Below are 22,771 nucleotides of genomic sequence, written 5' to 3'. Positions count from 1 at the left end.
CCATTAAAATCTATCCAACTCTTCGTTGGTTAAAATTTTTAAAAAAATTTTAGCCCTCATCAACATCATAGAAAATATGATTAAAACATTTACAGATACAAATGGTAACCTTATTAATGAAGGTGCTTGTTGAAAAAGGTCGACTAAATCCAAATTGATTCCTTGTAGAAGCAAAAAGAAAGGAAAATTATTGATCTAAATCAAATATAAGATTTGCTTTGAATTAATTTAATTGGATATTCAACTAGATAGTAAAACATGGGAATATGCCAACTTTTTTTCAAAGTAGATTTTTGCTACGCTATAAAGTTTGGTCTTTATTTATTTAAGATAAAATATTGAATATCTTTTCAAATATTTTTTAAGTATTGAAGAATATTCGAAATAGAAGTTTCTAGAATAATTTACAAAAGGCATTCTCTGTACATCTTCTGTGCTTGTGCTCTTTAAGGTCATAATTTGTGTTAATTTTAAGATAGTTAAAAACATCATACTCAAACTTAGACCCACTTCAGATGAACTTAGAAATAATAATAATACAATTTTATACAAGTAACATTTCTACATTACATGTACACGTACACAAAAAAACTAATAATAATTCTCACCCACCTGCATCGAGTTACCGAAAGAGCACCAACAAGTCGAAAAAAAAAGAACCAAAATTGATTCTACAAAAGTTGTTTTAAAAACACAACCATAAATGAAGTGATAAAGTTAACAGCATATGGAGAAACCATGGGATGGCTAGCAGCCTCCATTGAAGGAGAGAATCATCATCATCAAGGTTGCTGTTCGCCCCACTTCATAAACTACAGAGCTATAGTATGCTTCACATTTTGTATTGATATCCCTGAAAATAGCGAATGACATGAACAAAGGCCATCCAGAGCAGCATTTAGGAAGTTAACAGGATAAGATCTCGGATACGAGTGACAGGTATCTTAACGGGATAAGATCTCAAATACACGAGTGATAGGTATCTTAACGGGATAAGATCTCGGATACCCGAGTGGCAGGTATCTTAACGGGATAAGATATCGGATACCCGAGTGGCAGTATCTTAACGGGATAAGATCTCGGATACGCGGTCTTGTGCGTCGGGTGGAATCTCCCTTCCTGGAACTTGGACCTTGAGAAGATTGGCATACCTGTCAAAAGAACACACATCTATTGTTTAGGATCAACAGTTCCACAAGATCATCCTAATTAAGCAGAATGTGGACTGTTGACTTACTCTGCTGCAGTAAACAAATGCTCGTGCTCCATGATAAAGGCAAGCAAGGCCTGTAGGAAAAGTTATTTGTAACGGCCAGTGGAACGTTGCTAAACGTTAAACAAATAGATTTTAGGTTAAACTACAAATTTAATCACTCAACTTCGAGGCTTGTGACTAACTTTCAAAATTACAAATTTAGCTCCTAAGTTATCAAAAAAAATATAAAATTCATCAATTAGCTCTATAAAGAAATGAATTTGTTAGAGATTATTGGACAAAAGAATTGAAAGTTTTGTGACTTATTAAACACTTCTAAAAGTTCAGGAACCAAGAACCAAATAAGCACGACTCTCAAACATCGATCACTAAACTAATGATTTAGTTAAGGAATCAAATAAACACGACCCTCAAACATCAATCACTAAACTAGTGATGTAACCTAGATTTTAAGAACGAAATTAAACAACTTACCTCAAATGGCATGTTCAATAATTCGTAGTAAGTACGCACACGATCTAATCTCTGTTGTACTACCTCACTATTAACCGAAGGAATTGCTACCAAGGCCTGTAAATTATCCAAAAAAAAAAAAAAAAGAGTGAGAGATTGATTAAAGCTGTATAAACATTTTTGCATTCTGTTGCATAAATTTCTAGCCATGACTTTGAGATTGACCGAATATAATCCAACTAAAGATTATTTTTATACTTCCATTAGAACAACTGAAGGTACCCATGTAAGTGCCATAACTCGGCTTTTTATGACCAAAGGTTGCACGAAATCCTCATAATTCGCTTTATTCTAGAGACAATGCAATGTAATCGACGTACCTGTTCTAGTGCAATTGAATTCCTACATATCTGCTGAACTCCAAAGAGATTGATAGATTTCATGTCAGCGACCGCCTACACACACAATCTTATCGGTGAGAGGGACCGAGGAGGAAATTTAAATAAAAGCTCGAATCTAAGAAGTTATCTAATGAGAACTACCGAGGAATCTGAACGTATGAAAATGCAATGAAGATATGAACCTTAATAAATGCATTTGCTGCAATACCACTGATTCCACCAAATATGTAATTTCGTCTCAGCACTGAAACAAAAGGCGCTATTTCCTCGTCTCGACGTGTTATCTATAGGTAAGAAAGAAAATATGTGAAATTTTTTTAAAGGAGTAGAGCCCCTTAGTGACAGTACTTTCAGGACATGGTATAAATTGTTTAACACTGAACATGATAAAACTAGGTAGCAAGGAACAAAAGTGCAAAAATAAATTATGGATTCTCTCTTCCATGTATTTAGATCCCACGTTGGTTGGTCGGAGAGGAGAACGAGACATTCCTTGTGAGGGTGTGGAAACCTCTCCACTCCCTGGCAGACGCGTTTTAAAACCTTGAGAGGAAGTCCTTTAAGGGGAAAGCTCAAAGAGAATTATCTGCTAGGAGTGGGCTTGAGCTGTTACAACAGTTGAGGGCTACAATTCTAAATGTTAACTCTGACATAACGGGTATCCTAAAAAACCAAACAATCTCATGGGTTTGTAAAATCCTTTTGATTTGGGTACATTTCGATGCCCAGGCATCGATATAAGATGAACGTGGGAAAACTGCAAGGGGATTTCTAGGAATCCTTCCATACAAAATGGCTACAAAAATGAACTCAACCATTATTTGAATAACATCACCTACTTATGGTCAAGCATTCTTTCCCCACCTCATAAATTCTACCCCCTCCCGAAAATAAAATGAAGTAAAATAAAATAAAAGGGTGATTCGGGTTTTCCCTCGCACTCCCGCCCCAATACAAATATTCGGGTTTGGGTTTAGGGAGCATTTGTGAATTTATAATCTGATCCGTTGGTAAAAGGAAGTTCATTTTTGAATTTATTCTCATTGAATTAGTATAATTTCTAGAGTCTACTACCTTCAAATACTGAAAGTGCTCATTGTTTTCATCATATACAGTTTAGCTAATGCAATCGTATCAAGAAGAAAAGATATTCTCTCGAACGTGCCAAGAGTTTAATTAATATCGACCAAAGAGATTCACTAATTTTTTTTATTTATGAAATTATATATTCAATTAAATTTAAACTGACACATAACTATCCCATATAAATAATCATCCAACTTACCTGTGCAGTGAGGGAAATAATGAAGTCATCTGGCTCTTCTGCATCTTGGTTCTCCATATATTCCCTAGTTGTCATTTCCTGTTTCAGTACAACTATTAACAATTTGTTTCCTTTACCGATCAAGCAAACTCTAAAACCCTTGGGAATAACAAATTTCCAACCTGTAAATGGAAAAGTGTCGCTAGTTGCATCTCGATACGCAAAACCTTGAGGCAGTCAATAGATAATTTTCTATACTCCTCTGCAAATGATGCCAGATCTCGAGTAAGGGCACTGTTTGTCCGGGTATGATGGTGGCTGCCATTAACTTCTGCTTGACAGGAAGGTTTCAAAGTTGTCTGTCCTAACCTGTATGCAAACAAAAAACCGTTCACCTAGGATACAGCATATGGTTATCAAATTCATAAAAAAAAAATGCGCCAAAAACTTTTTTCAACTTAAAAATGTGGCTCCGTTTTTCAAATAAGAAACTTACATCAAATACCTTTGTTAATATGAAACAAATTAATATGTTTAAAATAGAAATTAAAGAATTGTTTCATCCCATACTAAAAAGTAAAGAAAGCCTCAAATGTCCAAACTCTTTAAGAATGATGAAAAGACAATTAGCACTTTCCAAGAGAGAGGAAGAACATTGAAGCATACATTGTCTATGGGCACTTTCCAAGACCTATTGGGCATAATACTACTGACAAGGCTCCATTCGGCCTACTAGTTTTCCCGACCTAATGGTCGCCTAACAAACTTTGTGATGCCATTACAATGCTTACCAGAACGTATCGGGCATGTACCGTGCCATCTGGGACTTATCGAGTCCCATCGATGCTTCACAATGCACCCTAAACATCAGGATGTCATCTACCTTTGTTGCTCGCTTGGACACATTTATTAAGAACAGACTCATGGGCTAACTTTGTATTCGGGACTTTCAAAACATTCATCCATCTGGGCATACAGTTCGAGAATCCATTCAGTGTGTTTTATGCATATCGAGCGAGAGCTCAAACTTGTGTATAAACCTACGACCCATAGGAAGGGGCACAATGTCGACACACCGTTGCATGTCTTCCCGTATAAGTACATTTTGTGACATATTTGATGTGTCCCCCTTGCACATGGCAAGTGGTCTAACATGAGCGCCCATCTAATCTTAGAATAACTTGAAAACTAACGTGCTTACATATCTCATCAATACGCATCTAACTCCAAAGTCACTCATCGAAACTGCAACCCCCACTTTCAGTTTCAATTGCTTATCCCTAACACCACTGACGACACATCACTTCTATTTTTGCTCCCACCTCCACTAGGCTTTCTTGCACGCTTCTTAGCTTGTTATCCAACTTTTCATCATTTGCATATATTTTCCCAAATTATGACGTCAATCTCCAAGAAAATATGGCATTTTGTCTTTCTTCTGCGTAGACTTAGGTAAACCAGAACTTTTAATGTTTGTGTCCCTACTTTCTTGAAGAAATCACTTAAGTAATAAATTAAACCAAGCAACAAATTTAAATTGAAATGTGTTACTAAATCGAAGGATCTCCAAAAAGATCCTAATGCACAAGCAGAAATGAGCATGTTATTCTCAAAGATTGCTACAAAACAAGCCTAGAGGATGACATATACAAGGTACTTGGATCTGTGAAATGTGACACTCCCCAACTCTTTTGTTGGAACAGAAAATGGGTCATCTATGTTACGCTTCAACGAGCAACTTATAAATCACACGTGCCTGAACTTGAATCGATTGAAGTTTACCAACAAAAATAAAAGAGAAACGAAACGAAACATGCATGAACAACCAAATGAAGAAACTTACTTGTCTATAGAGTCCGCAACAAATTCCAGGGAGTCACTAAGTGATGCCAGCAAAATTAGTTTGTGATCATCACGGATCAGATACTCCTAAACAAGAATAGTTAACAAAACATGTAAGCTTCATTCTAATTTTTATGTTGTCTCTGGAATGGAAGGGAGGCAAAACCCAAATGTACTTAGTTGAGTTAACGAGAATATTGTTTCCAAACCTGCTTAATTGACGGTAAGTTCAATAATAAATTGGAGAGCTCTAATTCAATCTCAGCAGTTTCAGCATCAGAAGTATTATTTTCCAGGTCTGACTGGCTACTAAGATTTGATAAACAAGCACTAGCTGGATCAAGTCGCAGTAATTTCTCAATATCGTGTCTCCCAATAAGCATATAACTCTGCTTTTCAAGAACTGCCTGGAATTATAACAACTCTTGAGTCAAAGTTGATTTGAAAAAAGAAACATGCTACAGGGTAATTGTAGTATCAATTAAAGTATAATTATCAAACAATTAGGATAACGAACACTAATTAAACGATTTCAACTTGGCCAAATCCCCCAAAATTGTTAAAAAAATAATTTTTTCCCTTTGATTCAATTAAAGAATAATCTCAAGGAAACGAAGATTCTGGAAAGATATGTTCGGTTCCTTTTATGGCTTCAAAACTAGAGGCTTCAGAAAATATATATATATATATATATATACGAGGCTTCTCTAAATAGAGGGAAACCACAAAAGCCCTTCCAGGAACATGTGATCAGGGAGGCATGCTTCAACAGCCTTAGTGGGCACTTTGGCTAGGAATAGCACTCTTTGTGGTTCTTGAACGATCTTAATTAACTATTAATTTAACTTTTGTATCATGTAGTATACAGGTAGCTGTTATTTTAATTCTTATATCACGTGGTACACGAGTAGCAATTCAATTTTTTTATCATGTGGTATGCAAGCACAGGAAAAGCCATGTTGTGTCCGCATCAAACAATCTCCTAATTAGTTGACTTTTCTTGCGTGGGTTGTTTTTATTGAGGTTTCAGTTTTAAATGCTCTATATAGTGACCTCCTTTCTGAAAGATAATAGCATAAAGAAAGATTTTGAGTTGTCCTGAAGAAATCTGATCCATGACTACATAAATAATGGTAATAATTTCTTTTATACAAACAAGTTCATTGATAATATGTAAAATAATAATAACAGTCTACATCAAATATTCACCACATATCATGGTCACCAACCAATTCCAAACCATCAATAAATATGGTATATTTGCTTTGGGAAAACACCACAACAGGGTTTCTATTGTTTTGAGCTTACATGCGAAATTGAGCAACATTTATCAAGAACGAATGCGTAATGATTTAAAACTTCAAACCCAACGAAGAATAAGCAAGGGGAAAAACAAACTCAATAATCAAACAAGGAAACTAAAATTAGAAGGATAGCATGAGTATTAAGTGTATGCCAACTGAAGAAAAAAGAGTGCAGAAGAGGAACAAAAGCACCTGCCTCCATATATGATGTTCTACACCTTTCATATGTTCGCTCGAGGAATGTTTGTACATACTTCACAATGTCGGAAGAAAACTTGGGCATGGCTTGAGCCCAACCAATAACCTAGAACAATTTAGAAAGTCCAAATCAGAAATTTTTAGGCCAAACATATACATAAAATATCAAACTATGAAATAAGAAAAGGTGAAATATTATTGCAAAGGAGGGAAATCAGCTTTCTCCATTGAAGAAATATAGACTTGCCTCTCGCTCAAGGAAATCAATAGCCAGTAGTCCTTGTAAAACTGGTCGACCCTTCTCAACAGATGTATTATAAATTGCAGCAGTATGAGCCCTTGGGCGAAATGCAGCAGGACCTATGAAGAGGCCTTAAATTAAGGAATATAGTTCACCAGAAATGTCATGGCCCATTGGGCACAAACAACTGACAAGTCTTTGATCAAGTATCAGACTGAACATACAAGCAAGATTCTTCCTTCTTTTACAAAGTTAAACTCCGAACGCCCAAAAAAAATCCATGTTCGAATATATTATTATGCCATATTGATTAAAAGGGTCAATGTAGAAAGATGAGAATTGCCTTTTCTGGATATTATTTTCATGGTTAGCACAGTTCAGTTTTTCTTAACTATAATCCCACAGGAACTCCATCTTTAACCCCAACCTGCAGCAAACAGAAATTTCTTGGATGAACCTCTACAATGCTTCACTCTATGCCTCGATGTCTGCTTGCATTAGTAATATGCTTCTTTTTAAAATATATATATAAATAAATGGGGTTAACTTTATGAGGTATTCTATTGTCTGAAAACTTAATTCAAGTTGCAATCCTCCAATAGTTTTTAGAAGGAGAAGCTGAGAGATGAGAAAACTTGCTTGAAATAGCTTGTTGCACACTTTTTCGGTAGTCTACAAACATAGTCGGCAAAAAGTGGTCCTTCACAAAATTGTCCAGAAAAGCAATCAATCCATCATTCCTATAATTTCAGGAATCAAATAACTAAAATCAATAATAATGCAAAAAATAATAAATAATAAGAGTAATAAGGGAATTCTGAAGATAATGTATTTGGACGAACCAAAAACCAGCCAATTCTGTCAAATAAATGTATATAATATATTTTCACTATCATATACATGTACTAACATTCTATAATGAATGCATATAAAATAAACTTAAAAGTGCATGCGCATGCACACATAAAAGATAAAGAAGAGCAAATAATGAATGCTGCAGGATAAGTTGTTCTAGATTTCCATCTCGTGCCCTACAACCTGCATATGCTATCGGCAACTGATAACGGACTTCTAGATACAGTGGAAATTTCTCAAACAACCCAACTTATCCTAATATTAGCTGATCATCAAAGCATGTCATCTTTAAACCATGCAAGTCTCTCCCTCATATATTCACAGATGCAGAATAGACGAATAACGTAACTATGCAATGAATAATTAGCCATTTCAAGTGGAGATCCTCTTAAAGTAGTGTCTAGATTAAACACACCATTATACCTTTCTAGCTTTTAAAACTTACCCAAGCTGCGAGTACTTTTCTGGAAGCATTTTAGCAACTTTATCTGTGAACTGGGGAAGACATCAAAATGTAAGAACAGAAACCAATATCGATGGGTCTGATCATATACATCATCTGCATAAATAACAGTCAGAAACCTGAAGAACTGGCCGGTATATGGCTGCTGCCAAATAAAAGCCCTGTTCAGGCAAGACAGCTGCAGATCCATAGCCTTCTTGTAATACGTTGGGGCCTTTCCTACTCCATCCATGGCGAATGAGATCCGCATCTTCATAATAATTAACAAATAGAAAAATACTCAGATATGCTGAAGAATAGAGAAGATGGAGTGAAAACACACACACACAACACAACATGATAATTAAAACTGCATTGAATGAATATCTATACAAGGTTATCCAATTGAGCTCCAAAAGCAGGTCATTAATGGCCATTATGAAAGCAACATAATCAAATAAAAACACTTGAAGGAATGGAATTCATCAATTTTTATAGTTCACGATTTGGTCAGAGTACCGCTTGCTGAAACTGACTGCAAACTGACTTATCGGTTTAAGGAAAACAAAAAAATTCTGTTTTGCATGTACTAAAGTTTATACCCACCTTGGTTAGGAACAGATATCGTAGCATCTGTGAAACGAAAAGCGAAGGTGAGACCATCATCTGCCCCATCCCTGCACATTTTTGCGATAAGAATTCAAGAAAAATAAGTTGACCATAAACGTGGGGAATTTTAGTAGCATATCATTCATACCTTAGAGGCATGAATATTGTACAGACTAGAAAACCAGTAAGAATAAACACAATTATCATTAGGGGGTACATGGTCCGAGTTGGGTTAGGTTGAGGGATTTTTTTTTGACCCAACCTAAGTTCGGATTGGTTGGATTGGTAACCTAACCCAACCCTCTATTTACGGGTTTGGTTGTCGGGTTGTTAACTTCTTTAAAAAGTTTTATTTATGCACCATTCATAATTCTTTGATACAACTTTAGATAGAAGATATTAAAAGTTCACAAACAAACACAAATCAATCTATAATTATTCAAAAAACAAATTCATCAACAACGACAGAAAATTGTAACATCTTAACATAGTTCAACATTGTCATAAATTTAAAGACAACTAAATACCGGCACTTCTTGAGAATTTGTTACTCTAAAAGTGATTAATTTAAAGAAACTATACATAACAAAAATAAATAATAAAAAATACTGTAAAAATATTTCAACTTTTGACCAAACTTGGTATTTAAATTCATTTATTTTCCACCAAGCCCGATGAAAAAAATGATAGATGGAAAGTAAAAAGAATTCTAAAATTGCTTTCCAGCCAACATAAATATAGAAATTCTCCATTTCAAAAAATTCAGTTAAGAATCGGTACAATAAACAATATGTTTTAAAATTACTCAAATATGTGTATACTCTATGAACATTGAACACTATATGTTTTTGTTTCAAAATAACCTAAATGTAGGTATAAATCATCAATAATCTTTCATAAACCATATTCTTAAAATTAAAACAAAATTTATGGATGGTTGTTGGTTAGTTACAAATAGTATGAAATAGACATATTTTTTTTATACTTAGAAGAAAAATTTTAAATATATAAAAGAAACTAAATAAAATAATATAAAGAAACTAAAAATAAAAATATATATATATATAAAAGAAACTAAAAAGATGAATTCAACTAGAATCGAACCTGCACATGGAGTACTTCTAGTAAGCCCAAATTACCACTCTGACAAACCCATGGGTGCACTAAACTTCTTAATGTATTTTATAAGTTTTGTTTGGTTTGGGTCATCCTGAGGTTTTTGTCATATGAACCCGAACCCGAACCCGAACCCAAAACCAAACCGAGTCAATGCGGGTTCAAGAAAAGTATCCCAACCCAACCCAACCTGAATTGAAGGGGTTGGGTTGGGTTGGTTCGGGTTGTCGAGTTGGATGTACACCCCTAATTACGTGCTAAGAATGTGAAACACAAGAAAATTTTGTGAACCGCCTTAGGAACCCCTCATCCCTAAGGCCTTTAGACTATCTCCTACTTTCATGAATATAATTTGTCGTGTTTCCATCAAAAAAGAACTAGAGTAATTTAGAGAGAGAGAGTGACAACACAGGTTTTGCAACCAGACCAAATAAACTAAGGAATCAATCACAAAACAAGCTTTCCAATAACCAAAGTGTAACTAGAACAAAACCCTACGACCATCCTCCATAGAATAAGAAAAGTGAGTTTTTTTTTAATAAATTTATACAAAAGAAAAAGAAAAAAGATTCGAACTTTCCAAGATCAGAAGAACCCGAAAGTTGGTTGTTTATTTCTTTAATTGAATGCCAAAAAGATTTCTACTCAAAGAAATCTCCATGACCAGAAATGTTTTCAATAAGAACTTGAAAGAAAGGACCGCCAATTAAGACATCTCACCAGACTATGGCACATACATTTTCCTAGTTTAAATGAAATCATAGTTTCCTAGAAGAAATGGCAAATTCCAATTTCACAAAAACAAGCAGGAGGTACCAACAGAACAGCCTTTTCTCATAAATTCATTCCATAATATGATGAAGAAGCATATCTGTAAAACAGCTTGAGACATTTGGGATAGAAAAATCAATATTTGTCGATTTTTTTCTAGAAGAGAAACAAGAAATTGATAAATAAAGTGGGTGGGGCTACAACTCCCAACTACTGTAAGCAGGTTACAAGATAGATCTCCAACTTAAAATCAATAATTTTTTTTATTGTCCTTCAATTATTTTTAAAAGGAAAAAAAAAAAAAAAAACACAGGAGAACAGGAGTAATAAGAATCTACTGCTAAACTTCACGGTCACACTAAATCCAATCTTGACAGCAACACAACCAAAGAGTAAAGGAGAAAACAGCATGACCGCCTTTATATATTGCCTGTAGTATGGGCAAAAACTTTACAAGAAATTACATCTTAAGCCACCCTCAGAGTCCAAACGTTAAATCATAAATCCAGAGGACTAGAGCAAAAGGCAACAAAATTTAGAAAAGCAACAATAAAGAAGAAATAAGCAAAATAGAATATGCTGAAGGTTGATAGCTAAGTAAATGTGCCAAGGGATACATGAAGATAATAGTATGAAAAGATATTCAAACAAAGGTAGAAAAGCGTTCCAAAATAAGCTCGTGAATGATAAAGAAGATGAATTGAATACATGCCTCTTTTCCTTGGAGGGCGCCTTGCTTGCAAGCCTAGCTGTTTGTACAGCAGCATCAGCTGATGCTGCTTCAGGAGTTGCTCGCAGAATCTCACAAATGAATTGCTGACATTCACTCTGTTTCATAGCCGAAGAGATCAGAATACATACATTTTAGATAACAAGTTTTGTAGAGATATCGACACCCAACCACATGCTTCATTCGCCTTTGAAGTTGATGGTTCACATGTCCTTCACTCCCCTTTAAAAGTTGAGAGTTCTCTATTAGCAGGTTAATAGAGAACCCTCAACTTTAAGGAGGAGTGAGCGACATGTGGGTGGGTGTTGATATAACTTCAACTACGTGATCTTATACAATTCATGGCCCCCAATAACTACGTGATCTTATACAATTCATGGCCCCCGTTGAATTGCCCGACACACGTTCGTTCGTAATCATTTCACTTACACCATCAACATAGGAAGCTTTTAGTTTGACCCATTCACTTTTTTGGAGAAGGGCCATTCTTGTCCTTTTGTCCATTAAGGTTGATGCTTTGGCTTTGGCCTTCCTTTTTCTTTATTAACTTAAAAATTAATTTTTTTTAAGAAGAAGAAGAAGAAGAGAGAAGGAGAGTAAAGTTACACATTTACCTGCAAAACTGTGAGGGCAAAGCCTATAGTATAACCTCCAGTAAGTTGAGATGCTTCAGAGTCTGGATTCCAGTTATCTTCAGATGGCATTGACTTTGGTGTATTCATATCTGCTGGTCGCAATACTTTTGCTTCCAGAAGCTCCCCAACAACAACATGATTCTCTGTATGAACACCATTGGCAGTTAACACTGAGCATTTCGGGGAGAAGGGAAGCCAAAAATATGTGAAAAATATTTTTATCAAGACATTATATGTATATATGAACAATGTTTTCTGACCAAATATACGAACAACAGTTTCCAAAACAGAATCAAGAAGATCTCTCGCAGAGGTCTGTGCTTTTCCCATAGGAGCCATCACAGGTGAGACAGGGCTTACTGCAATCAGTGTCCCAGCCAGTGAAATCCCGTTCTGGCACTTATGTTTTGGTACATGGAAACTTTCTAACTGTCCCTTCATAAAATGAGCAGCAGTCTCAGATCTAACAGCTTGACCAAAGCCTAACCTTGAAGAATTTCTTTGTTCGGCATAAGCTTTGATTTTGGAAGTTATAATCTCATGGATAGTTGGTCGCAATCTTTGGCTGTCAGATAAGAAAACATAAAGGAAGTTGATGGATCAAATAAATTCAGATCAAACAGATATAGATTTAGTGCTTTTCCTGGTACAATAAATTGGATCATGTAAAGAAATAAAGCAATAATTACAAATAAAAGAGATCTAGAAAAAGCGTAAGAATACTCCTCAAAGTAATAGAATGGAAGCAAATTCTACAAGATTTAGATTCTAAAAAATGAAACTCTTAAGAAAGAGCCAAATGAACATTCATCTAAATGATAAATCATCTAAAACTATATCCCAACTTTAAAATATATACATATATAATGTCAGCACACCCTAATAATGTTTTTGTCTCCTTTTGAGATAACAATTTAAATGACCTTCGAAAATTGGAGAGCCTTTTTGTAACCCCCAATGTTCGGAGCTCCCCATCTTTATATTTCACAGTATAAAAAATACATATGTATCTTACTTTAAAAATAATAATAATAAAATAAGAAAACCAAATTCCTGAAAAGAGACATAGGATAGTAGCAATTATAAGATTTCATACAAACGCTGATAAAGCAAAAGCATCAAATTCAGGTGAAAACAAAGACGATTTGGCAAGAAACAAACCACATGATAGCACCCGCGGCATCCACTTTGCCAAGCATACACAGACATTCAATCATGGTCTGCAAATACTTCACATGAAGCGGAGCATCAAGCTTCTTTATTGTTTCCTACATTTAAAAATTAATAGAAACTCAACCACAAAGTCGAGGGAAAAGTTACAGGATCTAACTGTAAGACCACAAGAATTATCGGATCTTTTATTCAAATAATATTTCTTACTAGAAATTCATCTGGAATGGAATTTGAAAGCCATGTTGGCAATTGACGTGAAGTCAGTTTTGCCTCCTTTAACCCGCCATCTACACCATTGACCCTTGAAAAAGTTGACTGGCCGTCTGAAACAGCTTCATCATTTAATTTCAGAGTACTAACTTCCTCGTGGCCATCAAATGATGACCTGGAAACAAGGGAAGACAACAATAATGAAAATAACATAATTTCCTCGTGTATATCAGCAACGTTTAACTCAGAAAATTAATGTTGCATCATAATGATTGGAGCACATACTACTGATCTCTGTTCACATAATGCCATTTTACAATCCATAAACTAATAATAAATGATACTGTATAAGAGAGCCCTAGATTGAAGAATAGATCGCTTGCTCCATGGAATAGCAGACGAGAGAACATGGCCTTTGCATATGATTCTGTGTAAGAAGGCCCTGGATTGAAGGAGATATAGTTTGCATGCAGGCATCAAAAGGTTTTTAAAGAAAATTTCACTAGTAATGTAACCCAAGGAGATATAGTTTGCATGCAGGCATCAAAAAGTTTTTAAAGAAAATTTCACTAGTAATGTAACCCAATGAGATTTTGTTAATAGCTCATTGGTTTCGGGCCATCTTTCCTCCCTAATGTGAGTCCCCTCCCAATTTGTGATGGAAGTGTAACAATTCAAGAATATAATAATGCTGTAGCCTACTAGAACAAACTGATTATAAATACTACATTGTACCAAACAAGGATATCCTCAAGCAAATTGTTCAAGCTCAAGAAATCAATGACAAAGCTTAAAATTAATTGGAGGGACTTTTGTAATTAGCTTTTTTTGTTGGGTGGGGGAGCTTTTTTCCCCCAGCCCTTGGGTTGTTTTTTCTGTTTCCCTCTTTTCTTTTTTGTATTCATATACAACAGGTTTCTTACTAAATAGATGACAGCATAAATATTCACATCAGTCAAGCTAAATCAAGAACTCTGAGAACATACCAAATTTACAAAATGAACAGATAAATTATAGAAACCTCTATCAAGACTGGGAAAGAGCAGTACTTTCAATAGAGAAGGTAAAGTAGCAGCTGCAGAGAGAAGATGGAAGGAGAAAAAAAAGTCGAAGAAAGTTTGTGAAAACTCTTACCCATCATCAACAGAACCTGCTCTAAATGATCCATCTGCATGACTGCCGAACTGACTGTCACCTCTCTGCGATCTGGTTCTTCTAGACAGAGATTGTGAGCTATTCAAAGACAAAGCAACAGCTTCAGCAGTCGGTACTTCATCGTCCCTTTCCTGCATGATTGAGGCTGCTGAACTGCATAAAAGTATTAGATCAGTAGCAACTTCACATCAACAAAAACAAATATCATAGCTAATATGTCATTACACAACCAAATAGTTTGCCTTCGAGCAAGTGGCTGAAAGACAACAAAAGTGGCCATTTGTCGGAGGATTTTTTCTGTAAATTTCTTTCCTATAACAGAGGATCTGCTTTCTGAGATCAGACATAGGTTAAGTAGCCGAAATCCAAAGCACCTAAATGAATTTAATTGTACCAAACTTCCTTTTGTGGTGACTGATGCTAGATGTTTCACTATCAATAAGTGAGGGTACACAAAAATGATGAGGAGATAAGAAAACTACTCCAAGTACTAAAAAGGGGATTAGAAAAGGCCAATACAAAAGGAAAGTATACTTTCAGGAAACAAAGAAACAAGTTCACCAGTCATCAAAAGAACTTCATGTAGCATCATAAAGTGAGGATGCCCCTAAAATTTTAGGCAAACACCATAGACTTACGCACAGACTTTTCCAACTGTGTATGTTACATACTACATTTTTTCTTGATATTTATTAGTCTAATAATACCCTTACGCATAGGACATCCATGCTGACATTGGACAAGTATTCCATTTAAAGATGGAAAAATAAATAAAAAGAAAAGAGAATGTCATAGAAAAAACAAATACTAATTAAAAAGCAGGACAAGAATTCATACATAAAAGGAAAGCAAACACAAATATAATCTCATTTCTTTATCTCAGGATGATTCTAGCTTACTTTGTTTTCCAACATTAAGCCATTAAGAGGATGATTGCAATGCTACAAGGTAATGCACCTTTTAAGTCCCAATCGTAAATTCCAACTAAAGAAGTTTAATCAAGAACAAGTTTGAACATTTAATTAAAAAAACCAGAGACTGAATTCAAATATTCAGAAGTACTTGGACTTAATTATAAACCGAATTAAATTCAAGAACCAAAACAATATTTACTTTCATTTTAATCTCTATCAGTCTAAATTCATAGTGTCCCTAACAGTAATGTACATCAAAATGGTATTTAAACATAATAACACGAACCACAACCAACAACTGGAGAATGTATCAATGACCAGTAACACCATCGTAATTCATAAAAATGCGTATAAGTTGACATCAAGCCAACAAAAAAAAAAGAACAAGAAGAAATCAAATACCTGTAATCACCCTTATTATAAAGATGGGCATGCAAATCCTCCAAAACTTTATAAAAAATAACTCCCCGTAATTTTGTCAACTCTGATCGCACATCTTGAAGAGCACCAACCTACACGAGAATTGGAGTCATCACAGGGCAACCGGGATAGAACAAGCAAATCGTCCTTCGAGTACTAGAAATAACAGCTATATGTGAAAAGGAACCGGAAGAGAGACTTCTGAAGCATTAAATTGAAATAGAGCTTACAGGGGGATGGAAGAAATGAGCATGCTCTATTAAATCCTAGGTTCAGATTCTTAAATCATGATAATAGCCCCTAACCCAGTTCACCTCTCATAAAGAGATGGAAACTAACTCCCTTTACCCACACTCTCCTCCCCTTTGTCCCTCTATCTCTTTCCCCTCCTCTCACCTCTCCGTACCAAACACAGGGCAATAGTCACACTAGAAAGGAACTGATGAATCAAAATATTCCTGTTGGCAACTAAAGTTTTCTAAATAAACTTACTGTTTGAAGCCCTTCTCGCTCAAGCATTAATGCCGATTGAACAAGTAGTTGAACTGCTGCATAAAATTGCTTTTCTGCAATCAGTTTTTCAATTCTCCCTGGAACCTGAGACATGTTTCAGATGAATATTATGCCTGCCTACAACTATTGAGAATGAGTGACAACAGTTCTCTACTAAAATTGAACCCTTTTTTCATAGAAAAGTAACGGTCAACATTGGGCATAGCCATTAGGTACCTCAATTCATGAGGCCTTGAAAAGAAGAGAAAACACATTCTTCCAAGAAAAGTTGGAACATTCATTCTTTCATTTGCTTAAAGGTCTCAATGTTAAAGGCAGAGTCCGATTGGTCTTATATCCATATAGCTGCTTCTTTAGGGATTAGAAAACAAAATAGAAGATTGCAGTAGATAAGGTTTTGCAGTATAATGACTTGTGGTAATTGTTTCGAAGTTTCTTTGTGGTTTTTAAAATGAGAGAAATTTAGATTGCCCCTCCTTTGACTTTTATATAACAAAAAACAATTCTGTAATCTCTTTGCATCTTTTAATTGGGTTGTTATTAAGAAGCACGAACACAAACATGACATGAACACACCAATTTCTAAAAATGTAGGACACAAACATGTCGGAAACATGTTTTTTTTTAAGATAATATTAAAAATCAAACGCAAAATACTATATTTTTTTTAAATATTAAAAAAAAGGTGGATGAAAAAAGAATACTCATTGAATTTAGGTTAAATATTAAATAGTGCATGAAAATTAAATGGCCAATAAGTAAAATCATATAAGTCCACTTAAACCCAAAAAAAAGACAAAAGTCCAACTTGCCTAACGTAGCCCTCTACTCCCCCGATTCTTTCTTTCTCCTTTATTCTCTTCGCCTTCATCTGTGATTTACCTTCCCATTACTTTTGATTGACCCCACCTCAGTGTCGCTCCTTCAAAGGTTTGAGTTTTTTTAAGGTTGTCCCCCACGTGTCTGAATCTACTAAGAAAAAAGACGCTCAAGTTTACATGTCAGACACGAGTTTAGATGTATCCGTGTCCGACATGTCTGAAAGTGGAGCAAAGTGTTCGTGCTTCCTAGGGCTGTTCACCATCGTTTCATTCTGGTGTACTCTCATGCACATGTCCCCTCTAATGTATCCATGCCTTTTTCATCAATTCCTTCATTTTTCTTTTTTCTTTTTCTTTTTTTCTCTTTTTTTTTCTGGCACATTTTATCACCACTTAGTTATTTAGATACTACATAGACAAACAATAATCTATGGGAATTTACATAATTATGTAGGTACATATGTGTTGAATTATTGATTTAATAAAATTTACTGTAACCCAGGTGATTTAACATGGAGGAAGCCCTGTGTTTGAACCCCTATAATGTCATTTCCTCCTCCATTGATTTCCATTTTTTTGACCTTCTACAAATTTTCAAACCCACTAGTGAGGGGGAGTAATGGACTATTGATATAATTGAATTTGCCGTACCTCATCAGCTTGAGCATTAGAAATGATTGGTGTCTTATCAGTATGGCATGTAACTCAGGCAGGACTAAATGCTGAAAACGTGTTGATGAAATCAACAAGAAATTCTTTTTATTATTTGTTAGTTGCTGGAAAAGGAAAACCTTGTTCTAAGTCCTGTCTTGTTCATCTAAAATAGAATAATTTATATCAAGCCAGGCCATTACCTATAAATGACTAGCTACCAGCCTTAGGAGTCAACAGCCAGTGCAATCAATAGCCATCAAAGGCCTGTGATCGTAAGGGAAATAGCTATAGAAGGTCTGTGGTTGCACTTGAAAGTGCTTTTTTACTGCTTACATTCTAAGAACTATGCTGCATCGATCATAAAGTAGAATATTATGACATACAATCCCACCCAAAAGTCAGTTTTCAACAATTTACAGATTTTAGATTACCATAGTTGGTAGTGTAATGTTTTATAACCAGAATATTAAAAGGGGCATACCTTAGCTATGCCCTCAATTTGATCTAGAAGGGATATTATGTGACGCAAAGTAACTGAACGATACCATAACTGATGCAACTGCTTGTTACGGGCACTGAAACTTTTTTTTGTATCAGCTAAATCAACCTTCAAAACTGCTATACTTTCGGAAGATTCACAAAATAAACGCAATATCTGGAGAAAAATCATTTAAAAAATTAGTTTTATAATGAATTATATAGAATTCTACAACAAATATGAAGAGTTGTATAATGAATTTTAGAGAATTCTATAACAAATATGAATTGTAGAGATTCCTGCAACTCAACACCTCCCTTTTTTTTTTTTTTAATTAAAAAAACAAGATACTTATTAGACCAAGGAAATCTTAATGCAGCTGATAGATTCAACTAAAGTAAATATGACCAAGATTAACGACTAATTGGAAGGATAAGAGAGCATTTGAATCCCTAATCAGGGAGTAGAAGCGAGCATATAGGCAAAAAATAAGTTCAGTAAACCTGGGAGTAATTTTGAATGGCTTTGTTGAAACCACTGTGAAAAGCATGCACCACTTCATCCACAACTTCCTCAATAACATCACTCTGCTCCTTTAAAACTTGTGCTTCCCCCTCACGATCTTTTGATGTTAGGATATGAACAACATGAGGAAGTGAATCAAACCGAGCAGCAGCCCAACTCTCATCAACTCTTGAAAGTTCATCCTTCAAATACTGCATTTAACATAGATATCCAAATATAAAGATAGTTTGCATATAGCCTCTAGAACAATGTCAATCTCGATGTTTGATATTTAACAAAACTTGGTTAACACGTCATTGCCCCCACTTCTAGGAAAAAATTATTTCAATATAAGGATAAGTAGGAAAATTATTTCATCAGTCAGGTAGTTAAAGGCATGCTCGGTAATACAAATACCACAAGGAGAATAAAACTCAAGGTATTAATCAATTAACTTTTCCTGCTATGCAGAAGGAGAATAGAACTTGCTACGAACTATTACTCAAACACAAATTTAAACCTCCAAATATATTTCTGTACAGTAATGTGATCATGTATTCACATAAGGAATTTTTCCTTTCAAACATGGCAAAATATAAAATATAAAATTGATGGAAAATTATAACAATTTATTGAAGGAATGAAGAACCATAACTCATATAACACCACAAAACTGCAAGAAAATGAATGTCTAAAAGAAGACTTACAGCTTTCCCGGGAGGGAGTGGCAAGCCATCAAAAATTCCCATTTCAAGCCTCTGCCTAAAAAAGAGCAAGCAGGTAACCGTTAGAGCGCAACTGATTCTTGATACCAAGGATGAAAGTGCAATGCAACCTATTATAGCAACAAACTAAAGCCAAACAGCACAGTACTCACTAATAACATTTATAACTCTCAAGCCTTGTCTGACAGGGAAACATTGGATGATTCTATTGGTGCTTGGAGAGTTTTTTTGTAGCCCCATGAGAGGGGACTGTATCTGGAACCCTAGTCCTTCTGAAGGATTCGTGTGTAGATCTTTTTTTCTTTGTTTAGTGAACCCCACTCTCGAGAATGATATGTTATTTGCCTCGTCACGGAAGGTTCAAATTCCAAAGAAGGTTAAGTTTTCTATATGGCAATTTTTGTATGGAAGAATCAACAACTTGGATGGGGTTTCACGGAGGATGCCCAACTTGATGGCGCAAAAACTCTTAATCATATTCTTTAAGCTTGTGATTCTTCTTATGAAGTTAGGAGTCATATAGGATACACAGAGATGATGGAAGAGTTCCTTCTCTATCCTCCTTTACATGAATCCTGAGAAAGGTAGGGCTCTGTGGCAAGTTGTGGTGTGTCCATTGTTTGGGGGCTTTAGGGAGAGAGACAGAGCTTTTAGAGGACTTGAGAGGCCTCTGAGTGAGGGGTGGTCATGTATTAGATTCAATGTATCCCTATGGGGCATCAATTACTAAGCTTTTTTAAAATCACCCGTTAGGTATTATTTTGTTAGATTGGAAACCTTTTTTGTATATTGCCTCTCTTTGTTGTGGGCTCTCCGTATTTGCATGCTCATGTATTTTTCTTACTTTTTCTCAATGAAAGTTCGGTTATTCATAAAAATAATAAAAAATAATTATTTTTATTTATAAAAAAAAAAACAAACACTCCTAAGATGAATTATGCCAATGCAGATATTTTGAGGGGCTGGAAAGCCATAAAAATTCCTATTTCAAGCCTTCATCTAAAAGAGCAGATGGTAACCATTGAAGCCCCGCTCAAGTCGTTCAACTGACTCTAGAAACCAAGCTGAAAGGGAAAAACCAACTACGACAACAAACGAAAGCAAAACAACACAGTATTCACTAATAACATTCCTAGAACGAATTAGGCCAGTGCATGTCATCCTTTTCCTCTCCCCCTTGAAAACTATATGCACTCTACATGAAATAAGCAATATGCAGCATAAAAGCAATAACTCATTTTCTCATTTTGAGAAACAAATTTCATCTAAACATTAAACTTACAAAGGATAAAACCCTGAACCGTTCAAGAAAACTACGAAGATTAAATACCTCCTTAGCATAAGCATTTTTGTAATGAAATCAAACTCGTAGATAAAACCTTACAAATATTTTGACAGCCAATTTTTAGAGGTCGGGACCGTGATGGGCATAGCATAGGCCACTAAAGATATCAAAAAAGAAGTACACTCTATAAACGTCACAAATTCCCGAGTTACACCAGACTACAGTAGACGACGACAACCAGGAAGGAACTGAGAGCAAGATGAGATCGATACTTACACGCATTACAACAAGCTCAACATAAATAACAACAGATTGCATAAACTGAAACCTTAAAAAAAAAATTACACCCAGCAGCCAAAAGCCAGACCCACATCATGAATTCTCAGAAATCATCATTCAATTACCGACAAAATGATAAATCACCAGCAACCTCAGCCATTAAACATAGCTTAATTCGAACAACCTTGAGAAAGATCAAACAAACAGACCTTAATCAAGTGACATTGACAGTCGTAGACGACTGAAGAAATGAGATCACAACGGACGGAAAGAACGAGAGATAATTGAACCAGAAATCGTATGTTGCTTGCCTAAATTGAACAGTGCACAGGTCAATGAAGAAAGAGAGCGAGAGACTACAGATTGATTGCCACCGAGACTTGATGGTTCAATTCGCCGCCGGGGACGGAGATGAACCGAGTCCGGAGCTACAACGGAATGCTGAAGAGAGAGAAAATGTTGAACTACAGCTCTGATTTGCTCAGAGCGTGATAAATGGTGATGCCGAAGGAAATGGAGTTGACCCGCCGATCTTGCCCTAAAGCCCCAACCATACTAAATTTTCAACCGCGTGGCGATTTACCGGCAGCGGGAAACATTAGTCGTTATTGGTAATATAGATATTTATTTATAATACAATTTTAAATTTTTTATTTGGGATTTTAAAAAAAAAATTAATTTTTATTTGGTGTGAAATATATTTTTTAATTTTTTAAAATTTCTAATAAATTTTTTAATTTTTTTTTATCCCAATAAGTCTTTAAACTTTATTATTTAAAAAAATTTAAAATTTATGGGATAAAATTAAAATTTTAATAATATATTAAACATGACTCTCAATTTAATATAAGTTATTTTTAAAAAATTGTTTAAATATATTAGCAGACTTACAAATCCCTCCCTCAAAACTACAAAAAAAGGGGTCGATAAAAGTAATATCGACCCGTATCAGTAGTCTCGTGACTTGGGCCCTGAGACACAGATCAAAGAAGAGCGGGAAATCTCTTGCTGGTTTTTTGAATTCGACATCAGGATGTGTTTCTGTAACGACTCAGATCTACTGGGAGCAGATATTGTCATCTTTAGGTTTTTTCTTTCAAGCTTGCCCTCAAGGCTTTAAAACTCGTTTGTTAGAGGAAGGTTTTCACACCCTTATAAACGGTGGTTTGTTCTTCTCCCCAACCAATGTGGGACATCACAGTTTCCACACCATCGATCAACATTGACTCATTTTAAGGCACTCAAAGAGGGGCAAAAGCAACGAGACGAGACAAATAGGGTTTGGCTCTCGCCTGTAAATGGACCTTTATGAGAATATCCCATCTACGACTCATTGGGAGGACTTCAAAGAGCTCATGACCGTCCGTCCACATAAGAAATAACCATATTGACGAAGGAAATAAAAGGTTCATACTCTCGTTCTTTTCAACCGTCAAACTCTTACACTGATTTTCTCAACATCAGATACGATCCATTGATTCAGAGTACAAAATTCCAAATCAGATCGTCCAACTCATAATAAAAAAAAATAATAATCGGAAATATAATAATGGTAGGACTAAA

At 35.2% G+C, this 22,771-nt stretch overlaps 1 protein-coding gene across 4 annotated transcripts; it reads right to left on the bottom strand.

Annotated features, from left to right (window-relative positions):
- Positions 1–516: 516 nt before the first annotated feature.
- Positions 517–21,777, bottom strand: LOC111444981 (exocyst complex component SEC8). Of its 4 annotated transcripts, none has more exons than XM_023083141.1 (27): positions 21,418–21,777; positions 19,627–19,681; positions 18,919–19,131; positions 18,419–18,592; positions 16,442–16,546; positions 15,932–16,041; positions 14,595–14,768; positions 13,458–13,635; positions 13,239–13,345; positions 12,338–12,642; positions 12,057–12,220; positions 11,425–11,540; positions 8,823–8,893; positions 8,357–8,487; positions 8,220–8,269; positions 7,559–7,659; positions 6,926–7,038; positions 6,673–6,784; positions 5,386–5,579; positions 5,178–5,263; positions 3,517–3,703; positions 3,356–3,433; positions 2,253–2,354; positions 2,050–2,124; positions 1,691–1,786; positions 1,238–1,287; positions 517–1,151 (listed from the first exon to the last, which is right to left on the bottom strand). In XM_023083141.1, the coding sequence occupies exons 2-27, from the start codon at positions 19,666–19,668 to the stop codon at positions 1,064–1,066; spliced, it is 3,222 nt and encodes a 1,073-aa protein (XP_022938909.1). In that variant the 5' UTR covers positions 19,669–19,681; positions 21,418–21,777; the 3' UTR covers positions 517–1,063. The 4 variants fall into 4 exon arrangements, with proteins under 4 accessions (XP_022938909.1, XP_022938910.1, XP_022938908.1 ...); XM_023083142.1 differs by having other exon boundaries at positions 21,520–21,777; XM_023083140.1 differs by lacking the exon at positions 21,418–21,777 and adding an exon at positions 21,334–21,392.
- Between the last annotated feature and the right edge of the window lie 994 nt (positions 21,778–22,771).

This window comes from Cucurbita moschata, unplaced genomic scaffold (assembly GCF_002738365.1).
Source record: "Cucurbita moschata cultivar Rifu unplaced genomic scaffold, Cmos_1.0 Cmo_Scf00007, whole genome shotgun sequence".
Classification (NCBI taxonomy): Eukaryota; Viridiplantae; Streptophyta; class Magnoliopsida; order Cucurbitales; family Cucurbitaceae; genus Cucurbita; species Cucurbita moschata.
Note: the sequence above shows the minus strand (reverse complement) of the source record. Positions and strands in the feature narration are given on the sequence as shown.

Coding starts and splice junctions, on each gene's coding strand:
- LOC111444981 (XM_023083140.1), bottom strand. CDS start 21,368: ATGGCTGAGGTTGCTGGTGATTTATCATTTTGTCG. Junction 11,541..12,056: donor TTGCCCTCACAGTTTTGCAG/GTAAATGTGTAA, acceptor GCTATGAAACAG/AGTGAATGTCAGCAATTCAT. Junction 6,785..6,925: donor TTGATTTCCTTGAGCGAGAG/GCAAGTCTATAT, acceptor AAATTGTTCTAG/GTTATTGGTTGGGCTCAAGC.